At 38.5% G+C, this 15505-nt stretch overlaps 1 protein-coding gene across 2 annotated transcripts in view; it reads right to left on the bottom strand.

Moving 5' to 3' along the window:
- Nucleotides 1-729: 729 nt before the first annotated feature.
- Nucleotides 730-15505, bottom strand: part of ZCCHC7 (zinc finger CCHC-type containing 7) — a 272556-nt gene continuing 257780 nt past the window's right edge. The window contains exons 7-9 of one of the 2 annotated variants that reach the window (XM_049896566.1): nt 11815-11910; nt 5168-5285; nt 730-3257 (exon numbers count right to left, since the gene is read on the bottom strand). In XM_049896566.1, the coding sequence (XP_049752523.1) occupies nt 2845-3257; nt 5168-5285; nt 11815-11910 (627 nt within the window). In that variant the 3' untranslated portion in view covers nt 730-2844. The remainder of the gene's footprint in view (nt 3258-5167; nt 5286-11814; nt 11911-15505) is intronic. The other variant, XM_049896565.1, reaches the window with a different exon arrangement.

Below are 15505 nucleotides of genomic sequence, written 5' to 3'. Positions count from 1 at the left end.
CATTGGCGGAAACATTTTCAGTTGTTTTCTGTGATGTGACAAGCTTTTCTCCCTCCCTATCTTCTATCAACAGATTACTGATACATTGTTAATCTTGTCTCCTTACCCAAACATACCTTACATCAATCTTTTCACTGCAGTGAAATAATACTGCTGCCCATCAGAGTAGCAAACAGAAAAACCTACTCCTGTTGAGTCGATTCTGACTCATAGCGACACTATAGGACAGACCCTATAGGCAAAAAGAGAAAGGAATGGTAATATCCCATGTTGTGAGAGACGGAAGATGAACACTCTCATAATCTGCCAGGAATATGTAAAAACGACTAGGGGGAACATGAGACTTTTTGGGAATAGAATTTGACAATATGTATCAAAACTTGAATGAAAACTATGCATGCCCTTTGACCCATAAATTCCATTTCTATAAATTTATCACAATTGAATAATTAGAGAAGATATGATATGTATAGAAGGACTTTTTAAAATGATGAAATTAGAAGCAACCAAAACATTCACCAAGGAGGATTTGGTTAAATAAATTATGGTGCAGCTGTATAACAGAATATCAGGCAGCCATTAAATATAATGACCTAGACATGTATTTAATTGGAAGGAGGTTCACGATGAAATAGGTTATAAAACAGAATGTAAAAATATGTTTCTATACTGTATGTACAGAAAAAAAGTCTGGAAGGACAGACACTAAGAGTTTTATGTATCTTTGGGTGGAAGAATCATGTATGATTTTTATGTTTTTCTTTTCAACCTTTTTCTCCTAAAATGAGTATATAATACTTATATAACATAAAAAAGAGCTAATAATAGCACTGTTGATAGCATCAGTCTGAAATAATAGGCGTTGTTAATAGCATCGTCCATGAAGGCAAGGATTTCCATTGAGAGAACAGAAGAGCTGTTTCTCCCCACTCTATTCTAGGAATGGTGGCATGAACCAAAGTGGAACCCAGGAAAGGACACACTCAGGCTGCTCTGATCAAGGTGGGGCCAGAGACAAAAGATGTCGAGAGTCTTCTTAGTCCCAGCAACTATCCAGATTGTTATTATTTTGGACATCTGCTTTTCTTCATTGAATTTATCCCTTTAAAGTCTTATTTGATGAACTGTTGAGTCTATACTTCTTTTATTCCCCCTAACTGTGTATGGAAAGAGTGTGTGAATACACCAACTAACTGATGAACTGACTGACTTTAACTGAACACTTTGTGTAAGAGCCAAGGGGTCGAGGGAAATGAAGAAAATATGGTGCAGAGGCTTCTCTAGTTTTCTTCCCTTCCCTTACTGGTGTCTACAAGTAAAGGAGCTACAGCCTCCTTTCCTATCTGCGCCCGAAAGCATAGACTGGAGGGTGAATCGTACCCCAGAATAAAACGCTGGCCTAATTTAAAAAAAAAGTTTTGAGGAAAAAAGATAATGTGCAGAAACAAATGGAAAAAAAATGAAAACACTGCTTTAGAATCATGCAGCATACATGTGTACCCTTTCTCCTGGCCTCCTCTATTCTTCAATGTACGAAAGAACCTAAATAATGGCAATCTCATTTCTGCCCCGCAAGATCAGATTAGCTAGCTAAAAGCTAAGCAGCAAGGGAAAGTGGTGGATGCTGTCAACCTACAGTTTACAAGGAAGCTGATTTGAGAGGCAATAATTCCCCCTTCTTCCCAAAGAGGTGAGAGAGCTGATCCTCTCAGATATGTAGCAGTTTGTCTAAAACACAAATTTAAGAACCCAATGTTATAAAATTGCCCTATTCAACTGATTTCATTTCACTTTATCCTGGCAGAGAGCTTGAGCTTGGGCAACAAGGACATTTTTTTACCCTCTTTTGTGGTGACTGGATAACTGTAGCCACTTCTCTAGCCCCGTATGCCTTTTGTCATATCATACAAACTCTTATGTTCTTTTCACATAACAGACACACTTATTTACTCTATTTCAGACATTTTATTTTTCTTATTCTAACATTAAGCTTTGATATGTACAAAAGATTCACGAGTACAAAAAATTCTGTACAGCTTTGTGGTAGTTAAAAAGCCCATGAAAACGATTTTTTTTAAAGCGGGCAACTCATCTCTAGATTTCTGAGTGGCAGTCTTCTTGAAGTGTGGCTGTAAAATGGCAAAAACAATTGTACAGTGATTATGGTAAAAATTTTGGTGACTCTTTTTTCACTTGTTTCAGGACATTTGTCCTGTGACATTTCTATGGAATGGATTCCTTACTTGCAACTTTGCTACATCCCAACTCCCTGCCTCCTCAGGTCTTCAGTGAAGATACTGTCTTCATTTTCAGTCAGCCTGTGATTCCCTGACCAAAGGAAGATTCCGACACCAGCTTCAGAAGCAAGAAAAGCTGGACTTAGATTTACTAAAGCTGTTGTGCTTTCCGATGTTTTAAAAAAAAAAAAAAAAACTAAAAAGGACTGGTGCATTTTTTTGTATTAGTGTTCTCTTCCCTCAAGGGTTTAATTTTCACATTTACACTGCAGATAAATTTCATTAGATCAGCTTTTTTTTTTTCCCCAAAATATTTCTTAAAAAGTTTTCTTGAAAAGATGAATTCTTCCTACTGAGTAAAAATGACATACTAGAACAGGAGAAATCTGAGTTTATCTTTCTGTTTTCTTACCCAATAACCTGCTGGATACAGAGACTTGAGACCTTCACGGTCTTTGTTCAGAAATGGCCGAGATTTTAAAAACAAAACCAAAAAACCCTCTTCATGATAAAAAAAAAATGATAGATAATAAAAATATTACCAGAATACTGCAGATATTAAGACAAAATGAACACTGGAAAGCCAAATCGGAAGCTGTTTCACAGCTTAGATTTTTTTTTTCCGTTGCTTAATAAGAAATAAATTATCACTGTCATCATCTTCCAGGCCTCTCTCCTTTTTCTTATATTTGCCCTGCTTGCCCTCTTTGGGCAGCTTTTCTTCTCTTGGCCTGCGGTAATGTGATGAGTGGTGAAAAGGCTGGTAAGGCTTCTGGTGGAGCTTTGGGCCCCTGGGGAAGTCCTCACCTACTTCATGATACTTGTCAGCCTTCCTTTGCTTCTTACGATCTCTACCATTCCTGCTTGTCATTTCTTTTTGGGCTTCTTTCTTTTCTTGTGGCCACCTGTTGTTTCTCCAGGAGCCATGACTCTTTCTCTTATCATGGTGGGGCCTCTTATCTGTTGCTTCCATATGAGGTCTCTTGAACTGTCTTGGAAAATCCCCGTTTTTCTGGAGTTCTGGAAAACATAAGGTATTTTTTGCACATTCAGCAGCTGGACAGTCCATGCAGCACTTTTGTAGGCCTGTAAATAACTTAACGAAGACAGGTATTTAAGTGCAGTCATAATATACATTCTAAAGAGCCCTTACTAAGATAAAAATCACTCACCAAAAAGTGAATGGCTGTCATAGGATAATCCTGATTATTAAAATAGGAAATACCCAGAAATGCAATGCTAATTATTTTTTCTATTCAATATAGTTTAACTAGGTTAAACAATGGAGACGAGGACTCTTGAGAGTAATCATCATCTGAGGTTAGAAAAGTCATGCCCAACCAACTTGAGTTCCTTTAGTGATACAGAAATAGCCCTTGAAGATAAAAGGTGAAGCAAGATGTACAAAAGGGCCTCCAGCAAGGCTTTTGACAGTCTCATATGACATTTCCATTACCCTCTGAAGATAAAGTGTACACCATGGTACTTATAGATGGGTGCCAAAACGGCCAGGAGATTATTCCTCTAGAGTAGAGATCACTGGCTTGGAGAATGTATATGTGTGTGCACATGCATCTCAGAGATTTTAGTGCTAGGTCTGATGTTATATTTTATCAGGACTTGTCTCACTTGCTAGGAGTGTGCTCATTTACCTGATAGTAGTGATTCTGACAGGGCTAGTGGGAGATGAGGTTATGGTTAGGGACAAAAACTAACATGTCGATATAACTTTGGAAGATTAAAGACAGAGCCAATAACAAATTGGACAAAGTGCTAAGTAGTGTAATTAGGGGAAACAAATATATTCTAGAACATAAGTGAAAAGAAGTACTAAGTACTTACAGACTTAGTATAAAAAATTCCAACGGATCATAGTGAATCTCAAAGTGGAATATGTGCTACAGAGTTGTTAATATAACAAGTTAAAAGGGAAAACAAATTGTTTTCCTCTGATCATAAAATTTACAAACACTTGTTACAGAAAACTTGGGAAATACAGGTAAGTAATAATAATAATAAAAAAAAAAAACAGAAAGTACCTATAATCTTATAATCCAGAGGTAATATTTTGGTGCATTTCTTTTTAATTTTTTCTAATTCAGTTGCCTAATCATTGTGTTCACACACTATAATTTCTCTCTAAATAGTTGAGTAGATTTAATATTAAATATAAGATGTAAAATATGCAGAAGTTGAGACGTAATTCTTCTAATGTACTAAGAATTAGCAAGCACCTTCCTTTTGAAAAGGACCTCAACTCAGAGAGAGTCTGGAAAAGAAATACAAACAGTCAGAAAACAATGCATAAAGCAATTTGATAAATATAGAACTTTTCTGTCCTGAAAGCATGAAAGGGTAAGTTGGCAAACCATCTTGATGTATACAGCAAGAAAGAAAAGAGGTAGAGAAAATTGACATAAACTATAAGATAACACTCTGTGAGAAAGACATTTGTGTTAGCAACCACAAATAAACAAATCACAGAGGGCAGCCGTGGACCTGGAGTTCTGCTTGTAATGTTGCCTGTTATGGAATGACTTCTTAGAAGCCCCAGGAACACCTAGTGGAGAAAGTCTTTATTTCCATGAAGAATACCAGAGACATACAAAAGGAAAAAATGATTACCTGTCAAAAAGAAAAACCTCAAAGGAGCCTTTAAAAACCCTGTATATGTATATGGGTAATAGCAGTATTTTCTGGAGATTTTCTGGAGTGCTTATTAGGTGAAAACTGCTTACTGTGAATAGATTAGGACATAGGATGTACAAAGTGGATGCATGACTTTTGGAGATCAAGAAAATTCCAGTTTCTATGATAATTCTTAAAAACATTTTTCATGCCAATTAATGACGCCCAAAACAGGCAAAGCCAGTGCAAACAAAGAAATTTAGGAAGTATTATATGATTTAACAAGAAGTCTAATAACATACCTTTTACTTTTCGTTTTATTCTCTGTTCTCTCTCCCGAATTTCATATCTGTCATCATAGTAGTAGATGAATGGAGATGTTGGAAATGTTTGGTTAAACATTCGTCTTTCTGTACATTCCTGCAAATTGTATTTGAAATTACGACATTCATGAGGTCACACTGTTCAGATAACCTTTTTGCATGATTCCGGATTTTAGAGATGAGCCTCAGAGACCACTGACACTATGGATGCAGGTTATGGACCTTGCTGGGAGAATCACCCAGCCCCATACATGTTCGTGCTTACATGTTATCCTTTCAGGCTTGGATTTTCTTCCCTTACTTCTTTAAGTATTGGAACGCTTCTTTTAAAAGCTGTTCTTTCCAAACCCTTCCCTGGCCTGTGTTCACAGCATTGGTGAGTCCCAACAGCGCTTGCATCATGCCTCTGTTAGAGAGGGTATTTTATTTGGCCTTATGTTATTCTAGTCCTTTGTTTGACTGTCTCCTCTAACAGCCTTCCATCAAGTGCCTCTCTCTTCTCTTCTTCCTGTCCCCTAAATATGCCTGTAAATCCTTAGCTCCTTGCTCTTTTTCCTCTACACAAGTGGTGTGTAAGCTTATTTTAACTCAACACACACTGCTCACATAGGTAGTGATTTTATGGTGGAGAATGGGTTATGTCTACTTTGAAAATGCTCCCAGGAGATTCTGAAACACCCTGGAGGACCCCTCTTCTCTTTGCTCCCCTTACCCATGCTCAGGTCACTAGTCTCATTCATTCCCCATGACAGCTACCCATTCTCAAGCCTCTGGCCTTCCCATGGCAGTTAATGCCCAAATCCACTTCTCTGGCTGGAAACACTCCCCACTAGTAGGCTTTTGTTTACCATGATCTCTGGCGTATATCTATTTGGGTATCAGTGTATTTGAAACCAAATACCATCTTTTCTTTGAAAGATGCTTCCCTTTGGAACTTCCCTATTTCTCTCTTCTGCTATTTTGCTTAACATTTATTTACAAATGTTCAACACTTCTTAGCTAGGCATTGAAGAAAAATTAGAATGTCTCTTAGGAAGAAAGTATGAGAAATACCCACAAGGAATTCAGCTGGTTTATCAAAAAAAAAAAAAAAATTTTTTTTTATCATGTAACTCTGGCACTCCATACTGGACTTGTACTTCTAAGGTATCTGACCAAGCTGGCAACCTTATACTTATGAACAGTGAATTATTTGATTTGCAGTTTAAAAAATTTATGAACGATTCCAAATATACACTTATATAGAAAATCAAGTAAGCCTCTACTCACCACTCAGCTTTAATCAAATCATAACATTTTACCTTAATTTACTTTACTATTTTTTCCCCAACAATTAAAGCATTACTGATACAACAGAAATTTTCCCTGTAACTCTCCCTCTAATTTCCTGTCCATCTCCTTCCTTTCCAGAAGTTATCACTTTCCCAAAGTTGGTGGCTATGATTCTCATATGTTTTTATACTCTTACTACTAGTGTATATTTCAACAAACAACAGTATAAATTTGAAGTTTTCAGAATTCATGAAAATGGTATCGTTCTGTAAATATTTTGAAATTGCTTTAAGTTATAACGGCTTCACAAAATAAGTTGCCTAGTGTTTCCTTGGATTATCTGTTCCTAAACAAAGGCTTGACAAAACTTGCCTATAAAACTATCTGGGTCTGGCATATTCTGACCAGGGGGGTGGGGGGGCTTGGTTACTGATTCAATTTCTTTAATGCTTATTGGTTCATGCAGGTTTATTCTTTGTGAGTTGGTATGGTTAATTTATATTTTTCTAGAGTAGTATTTATTTACCTACATTTTTGGGTTTAACTTTAAACTTTATAAAAGGTTAAGAAGTTTATAAAGTCTTCTCTTATCATTAAAAATTATATTGTATTGTAAGTTATTTACACTTTTCACTCATTGTTTATTTGTGCCTTCTATTTTTCTTTAAGTACTTTTTCCAGAAGTCTGTCTCTTTTCTTTTGAAAAGAAAATATTTTCAAGGAACCAGCTTTTGGTTTTGCTGATTGTATTAATTATGCTTTCTATTTTTGTAATTTTGGTTCTTATCTTTGTTTCCTTACTTCTTCTATCTTTAAATTACTCTGTTGTGACACACTGGCTCTCTCTGGGCTTTTTTGGGTCCTGGAAGCTATAAGGCAAACTTATTTGGTGGCCTAAAGAAATGCTTTTATAAAGTACTATCCATGGTGGCTCCAAGTTCCCAGGGAAAGTAGAGCCTCATGAAATACTTGGGTCTAAAATTCTAACCATAAAAGAATAAGAGCAAATTATGATTACAAAAAGGTCCTAAAGATCATTACACATTCATCCAAAATGAACTTCAACAGAACCTTTTAACGCTCTCTAGCTCCCTGCTCATTCTGTCAACCGTCTTGTAGTCATTTTTTGTACAATGACCACTGCTTCCCATCTCTGTGTGCCTCCCTTACATGGAGCTACACACGACTGTTTCTGCCTCCCCAATCAGAGAGTGAATAGAATTAGGGAAGGACCAGGGAAGGATGGTATCACATTCTTAGAATATCTCTCAAATGAAAAAGTTATTCAGTAATAACATCTGTAGAACTGGATTTCTGAAACTGAAGGGAAAGGGTTCTCAGATATCGTTGACCACCTGGGTATTCTTCTATCTGGATCCTGTATGGTCTAGAATGGTATGACTGTACAGAGCTATACAGTACTATAAATATTTTCCAATGCTAAAAAAAAAAAAAAAAGGTAGATTATATTTTGATTATCCACATTGTTGCTCTCCTCCTTTAGCACAGACAATTGATAGTTGGCTATATAATTTATCTACTGTCCTCGGTTAGCCACACCATTGATCTTCTTCATTAGTATGGACAGTACAGAGTTCATTTACAGCAGTGATGAATCTGCCAAATTTGCTTTATTATACATTTAAAATGATCTAAATCTAGATTTCAGGGGATAAATTCCAAATGCTTTGAATATATTTCCTATCTACATTAACAGGCAGTAACTAGTAACCAGGATGTGTTCAACTATAACTGTTTTTCTTTAACTGAACAAATGATAAACCAAACATAATTAAAAATGCATAAACAGCAGAACACAAACTAGATAACTGGGATCTCCTAAAAATTAAACACTTATGCTCATCAACAGACTTCACCAACCTTGGGGCAAGGACTAGAAGGCAAGAGGGGACAGGAAAGCTGGTAGTAGGGAACCTAAGGTTGAGAAGGAAGAGTGCTGACATGTCATGAGGCTGTTAACCAATGTCATAAAGCAATATGTGTACTGTTTAATGAGAAACTAGTTTGTTCTGTAAACCTTCATCTAAAGTACAATAAAAATGGGGTCTTAAACACTATCAAGTGGCCATCTAAGATGCATCAATTGGTCTCAACCCATCTGGATCAAAGGAGAATGAAGAACACCAAAGATACAAGGTAATTATGAGCCCAAGAGATAGAAAGGGTCACATAAACCAGAGACTACATTAGCCTGAGACCGGAAGAACTAGATGGTGCCCAGCTACAACTGATGACTGCCCTGACAGGGAACACAAAAGAGAACCCCTGAGGGAGCAGGAGTGCAGTGGGATGCAGACCCCAAATTCTCATAAAAACACCAGACTTAATGGTCATGGCCCCCAGACCTTCTGTTAGCTCAAGACAGGAACCATTCCCAAAGCCAACTCTTCAGACAGGGATTGGACTGGACAAAGGGATAGAAAAAGATGCTGGTGAAGAATGAGCTTCTTGGATCAAGTAGACACTTGAGACTATGTAGGCATCTCCTATCTGGAGAGGAGATGAGAAGGCAGAGGGGGTCAGAAGCTGGCGGAATGGACACGAAAAGAGAGAGTGGAGGGAAGGAGTGGGCTGTCTCATTAGGGGGAGAACAATTAGAAGTATATAGCAAGGTGTATATAAATTTTTGTATGAGAGACTGACTTGATTTGTAAACTTTCACTTAAAGCACAATCAAAGTTAAAAGAAAAAAAAAGTACAATAAAAAAGAAAGGAAGAAAGAAAAAAAAAAAGTTTTCACCAAAAGCGTAAAAAGAGAACCTACAGATCGGGAAAATATTTTGGGCTATGACATGTTCAACAAGGGCTTAAATCTAAAATTTACAGAAAACTCCAACACCTCAACAACAAAAAGACCCAATTAAAATGGGCAAAGGACATGAACAGACACTTTACCAAAGAAGACATTCAGGCAGCTAAAAAACATATGAAGAGCTGAGGCTTAGGGCTGGGGACCATGGTCTTGAGGGGCATCTAGGTCAACTGGCATAACATAGTTCACGAAGAAAATGTTCTACATTCTGCTTTGGTGAGTAGCATCTAGGGTCTAAAAAGCTTGTGAATGGCCATCTAAGATACAACTATTTGTTTCTTTCCGTACGGAGCAAAGGAGAGTGAAGAAAACCAAAGACTCAAGGGAACGATTAGTCCAAAGGGATAATGGACCACAGGAAAAACAGCCTCCACTAGCCTGCCTCTGCTGCCACACCAGAAGAACTAGATGGTGCCTGGTTACAACTACCGACTCCTCTGACCAGGATCATAAGAGAAGGTCCCAGTTAAGAGTAGGAAAAAAATGTAGAGCAAAATTCAAATTCATAAAGAAGACCAGATTTACTGATCTGAGACAGACTGGAGGAATCCCCAAGACTATGGCTCTTAGACACCCTTCTAACTTGGAACTCAGGCCATTCCCGAAGATCACCTTTCAGCCAAATCATAAACACACCTATAAAATAAAGAATAACGCCCACGAAGAAACTGCTCCTTAGAACAATCATCTTTGTGAGATCAAAAGGGCAACATCTGCCCAGAAGCCAAGATGAGAAGAATGGGTCAGGAAAATTGGATGAATGGAAATAGGGAGAGTACTGACACACGGAGGGGACTGCAACCAATGTTATGGAACAATTTGTGTCTAAACTATTGAATGGGAAACTAATTTGCTTTGTTAACCTTCATCTAAAGCACAGTAAAAAAAAAAAAGCTAAAATTATATCCCTTTGCTTTAAAGAGGCAAGCAAACATAAAATGTACATCTATGCAATTTGTCAGTACACTGCTAATGTGAATATGTTCCCTAAAAGGTGTGTAGCCACTACACCACCTAAACGGTGGCAAAGAGGAGGTGTACATACAACAGTAAATGATCTACAGATGATGTCTTATAAAAGAAGTAGTTTGTAATTAAGTTTTCAATGTGAGTTATACAGAAGTCAAACAAGTACACTCTAGGATCTCTCCAACTGTACAATCATACTATGGATTTGATCACATTGCGCATAGCATACGTATGTCAGTGCTGAGAGAGCTGGGTGCTAGAGACCACCCTGTCCAACTTTGCTTGGGAGATAAAAGAAACTGAAGACTAGAGAAAAAAGTGGGCTGTTCAAATCAACATGTTTAAGTCTGTAGCAGAGCAAAGATGAGAACTAGGAATCAGAACCACATCCTAGCTTTCGTACCTTTCTCTTAACTCCCATGATCCAGTTGGCCCAGTCTGGAAGATAACAATGATCTGTTGACGGGTTCTGTCTAGCACTCGCTCGCTTTGGGAACTTTCTTCTTCTAGCATTTTTGTCTCTCCCTACACTATAAAGCTCCAGCCCCAAGGTCTGCACCAATGATGGGCCACAGTCAGAATTCAGGAGGTGAACTGCAATACTACCCCTTCTATTGCTCTTACCCCTACCCACTTCCAGGACTCCCAAGTCTCTGAATTCCTTTCACCTCCTGTCATTAGATTGAAGGCTTATTTGATATTATCTTGGTTTCTAGGCTGTTAAAAGTCCATCTGGAGACAGAGGAATGTATTTCTCCATAGGGTTCCCCTGACTTCTCCCATTAATGGCCTGAGTTCCAGGCAAGAAGTCTGCCTTTCTGGGGTACACTGGATCCACAAAGGGTGGATCTTTTTCTACCTCTTGCCTTTCCTCCTCTGCCTCAAGATTCCCATAATGTACAAGCTCTGAGCCTATTCCTATTGCATTGTGTTTCTGGATGAGACTGGTATTTTACACTAAATGTAGCAACTGGGTAGGGGACTTACCCTCATCTCACAGCAAGAAGTCTTTTTCCCCTGATACCTCAGCATTTAGCACACACAGTCTGACTTTTTTAGTGGAGGTTAGGGAATATGATGGATGGATCAGGAATTCTGGCTTTGGAGGTGGGCAGGGCAAGTTGATGAGGCAGCACCTTTGTATTTTCACTAGTGAGTGTCAGGGTTTCCATGTGAGTGATGAAGGCTCAGCTCAACACAATACCAAGGAAAACTGGAGGTACTGGAGGACTAAAGACAAAATCTAAAATCATGATTTGGCTGTGTCCAAGTACGAGCAATTATAAGCACTCACGAGAACTGCTACCATTCTGTTGATCACTATTATGAACTGTGTTTGTGTTTGCCTAACCGGTTTATGTACATTTAAAACAACTTGAGCAAATATGTTCTGACAGACACTACCCTGGCAGGGATGGGAAAAGTATATTAAGTCTTACATCAGAGAGAATGCGGGTTTTAGTAAGCATTCAGGGTTACATTCAAGTTCATCTTTTAGCAACTGCTCCCTGAACAACAGAACATTTTATACTTAGATGCCAAGCAAACTTACGTGTCCATAGTGGCCCTTCTGTGCACAGTTGTAGCAATACACTAAGGCTGATTGTCCGGAAGGGGTCTTTGGCTTTTTAGGTGGTCCAGGTGTGGTCTGCAACACGAACATTTGTAAGAGTTGGAGTTTATTAAATGTTAGGAGAAAATCAAAGCCTCATCCTTTCCAAAAGAGCTCTTTTTAGGTAAGGAATTCCTCAAAAATAATTCCTTTCTAGAGGCTAGCAAGGAGACCCCATGTCAGATGATCCTGAGTATTAATATGTGTAACAATAATTTTTTTTAACACTGTTAACATCAATGTGTGATTTTCTCACCCCCCTCCCTCTTACCATTCAGCCTTATGCCCAATACTGTATTAGGTACCTCAGATAAGAGAGGAATAAACGGGCTAGTAGAACATGACAGACATATAAACAGGTAATCAGAGAACAATGTCAGCACAGTGATAGAAGCATGTACAAGGTATTAACAGAGTGCTGAGGGGGACCCACCATTGGATAGAGTGAGGGATGTTCAAGGAAGGTTTCCCAGGCAGTGTAAAGTTTAAACATACGCTTAAAGAATTAGGTGTAGGTCAAATGGAACATCCTAGGCAGGGAGGACAGCATGGCCAATGGCATGAAACTAAGAAAGCATACAGCTGATAAAGTATAAAGCATATCACCAGGTATAGTGGGAGATACGGCTGGAGAGCTGGAGCCCTGGTGGCACAGTGATTAAGAGCTATGGCTGTTAACCAAAAGGTTGGCAGTTGAAATCCACCAGGTACTTCTTGGAATCCCTGTGGGGCAGTTCTACTCTGTCCTGGTGATGCAGTGGTTAAGTGTTTGGCTGCTAACCAAAAGGTTGGCTATATGTCGGAATCAACTCAACAGTAACAGGTTTGGTTTTTTTTGGTTATTACTTTCTAGCATACTAAATTATTTATTCATTATGTTTACTATCTGCCTCCCCATTGCTAGAATGTAAGCTGCATGAGGGCAGGGATCTTCATTAAGTCTACTATGTATCTCTATGCCAAGAACCTAGAATAAGGGTAGGCAAACTTTGGCCCTCTGGTCAAATCCAGACTGTTTCTGTATGGCTCAAGAGGTAAGAATAGTTTTCACATTTTAAAATGGTTGAAAAAATGTTTAAAAAGAATATTTTGCAACACATGAAAATTAAATGAAATTCAAATTTCAGTGTTCATAAATAAAGTTTTATTGCAACAGAGTCATAGACAGTTCTTTATACACTGTCCACAAGAGCAGAGTGGTAACAGAGGCCATATGGCTTGCCAAACTAAAATATTTATTATCTGGTTCTTTACAGAAAAACTTTGCTGATCCCTGACCTAGAACATAGCAAGTGCTCAATAAATAGGTGGTGAATGAATAGATGTTACGGACTCCAGAGCTTTAGAGTGAAAACGGGTTATGCGGGCAATGTAGGTGTTCAGAGTAGATTCTGCTACTGATTGAGGACATGAGGCAAAGGCTTTATGGAATTTCTCTGAATTTAATTATTTTATTGCCTAAGTTTGAGGCAGTAACAGGTAGCCCTAATATATTTATCCCTTAGAAACAGTTACTCATTAGAAAAGGAGCTCCCACTATGTGCAAACCATTACAGTAGATACTGGAAGAATACAGAGATAAACGACAATTCTAAAAGAGAGAAAACAGTAAATATGGTAAAGAGCTTAAGAGATAAATGCACTAGGGAGGCAAAGGTTTACCAAGTAGAACAAGAATGCATCAAATACATATTTTCTATTAAAGAACTGTGGGGGTGTAATTCTTTTTCTTAGATGCTGTTAGGACAGAGGGTCGTGAGAACAAATTGCATCTCTTGCTACTATCAAATCTTAGATGAGTTTTCTTTCCTAATTAAATATTTTTGAACCAATAACTTGCATGTGGTACAAAATTAAAGCAACAACAACTGAAAGCCTGCCTGCTTCCACTTCTGTTCTTCAGTCACTTAGCTTGCTTCCTCAGAGGCAACCACTGTCTTCAGTTTCCTGGTGTCTTAGTCACCTAGTGCTGCTATAACAGAAATACCACAAGTGGATGGCTTTAACAAAGAGGAATTTATTCTCTCACAGTCTAGTAGGCTATAGTGCAAATTCAGAGCGTCAGCTCCAGGGGAAGGCTTCCTCTATCGGCTCTGGAGGAAGGTCTGTATCATCAATCTTTCGCTGGCCTAGGAGCTTCTCCGAGCAGGAACCTCAGGTCCAAAGGACACGCTCTGCTCCCGGCACGGCTTTCTTGGTGGTATGAGGTCCCCATGTCTCTCTGCTCTCTTCTTTCTTTTACATCTCCCAAGAAACTGGCTTAAGACACTATCTAATCTTGTAGATCCCATCAATATAACTGCCACTAATCCATCTTATTACGACATAGTGATAGGATTTACACACACAAGGAAATCACATCAGATACAAAATGGTAGACAATCATACAATACTGGGAATCATGACCTAGCTAAGTTGACAGATATTTTGGGGGGACATAATTCAATCCATGACACTTGGGTTCTACCAGAGATAGTCCAGGCATATGTAAGCACATGGATGTGTGTTTGCACTGTATAAACATACATAATACAAGTATATATACAAGCATATATATTTGACCTATTCAAAGGCAAAGTATGGAAAGAGGGGATTTCAAGGATTGGGAATAAAGTGTAAAACCACTAACTTATCCAGTCAGATGCTCTGATAAAATAATTCAGTTATGCATTGCATTTCGGGATTATGTGCTAATCCTGCCTCCAGTATTCACAAGCTATATGGCCTAGGTCAAGTTACTTAAACACTCGTTCATTTTACTCGTCTGTGAAATGGGGATTATAATAGTAACAGTCCTCCCTCATGGCACTGTTGTAAGGCACACATGAAACATATTCATCTTACAGAACGTACCAGTAGAATTTAACCAGGTGACCACTCCCTCCTTGAAATATGTTTTCCACTTAAGCTTCCAGGACAACACACTCTCTTGGTGTTTCTTCTCCCTCACTGGCTGTTTCTTCTCAAGTCTCTTTTGCTGGTTCCCACCCACCTCCTTGGCCTCCTCCGTAGCGGAATGCCCCAGTGCTCAGTCCTTACATTGCTCTTCTTCTCTATCTACATGCACTCCCTTTGGTGCTCTCATCTATTTCATAGCTTTACACTACTCTTTATTCTGGCAACTGTAAAATTTGTGTCTTCAGTCTGGATCTTTCTCTCAACTCAACACTCATATATCTTTACTAGAACATCTAGCTGGCATCTCAAATTTAATAAGTTAAAATCAAATCTTGCTCTTTCCTCTCCAAACCCACTCCTCCCACTACCTTCTCCATCTCAGTATTAGCAACTCCATCCTACCAATTGCTTAGGCCAAAACCCAACAGTTTTGACTTGTCTGTCACACATACCTCATATGTAATCCATTAGCCAAGCCTGTTGACTCTATCTTCAAAATATATCAACAACTTTCTACTGTACCACTGCTAATGTGATCTGGGCATCATCCATCCCTCATTTGTATTATTACAAAAGTCTCCAAATTGGCCTCTGCTTTTTTTTTTCTATTCTTGCTGCCCCCCACCCTCCCACCCCCGCAGTCCATTCTCAACACAAGATGATCCTTTTAACATGTAAATCAGATCATTTACTCCTCAGCTCAAAACCCTCCAATAGCTTCTCATCTCAGAGT

This window comes from Elephas maximus, chromosome 9 (assembly GCF_024166365.1).
Source record: "Elephas maximus indicus isolate mEleMax1 chromosome 9, mEleMax1 primary haplotype, whole genome shotgun sequence".
NCBI lineage: Eukaryota > Metazoa > Chordata > Mammalia > Proboscidea > Elephantidae > Elephas > Elephas maximus.
Note: the sequence above shows the minus strand (reverse complement) of the source record. Positions and strands in the feature narration are given on the sequence as shown.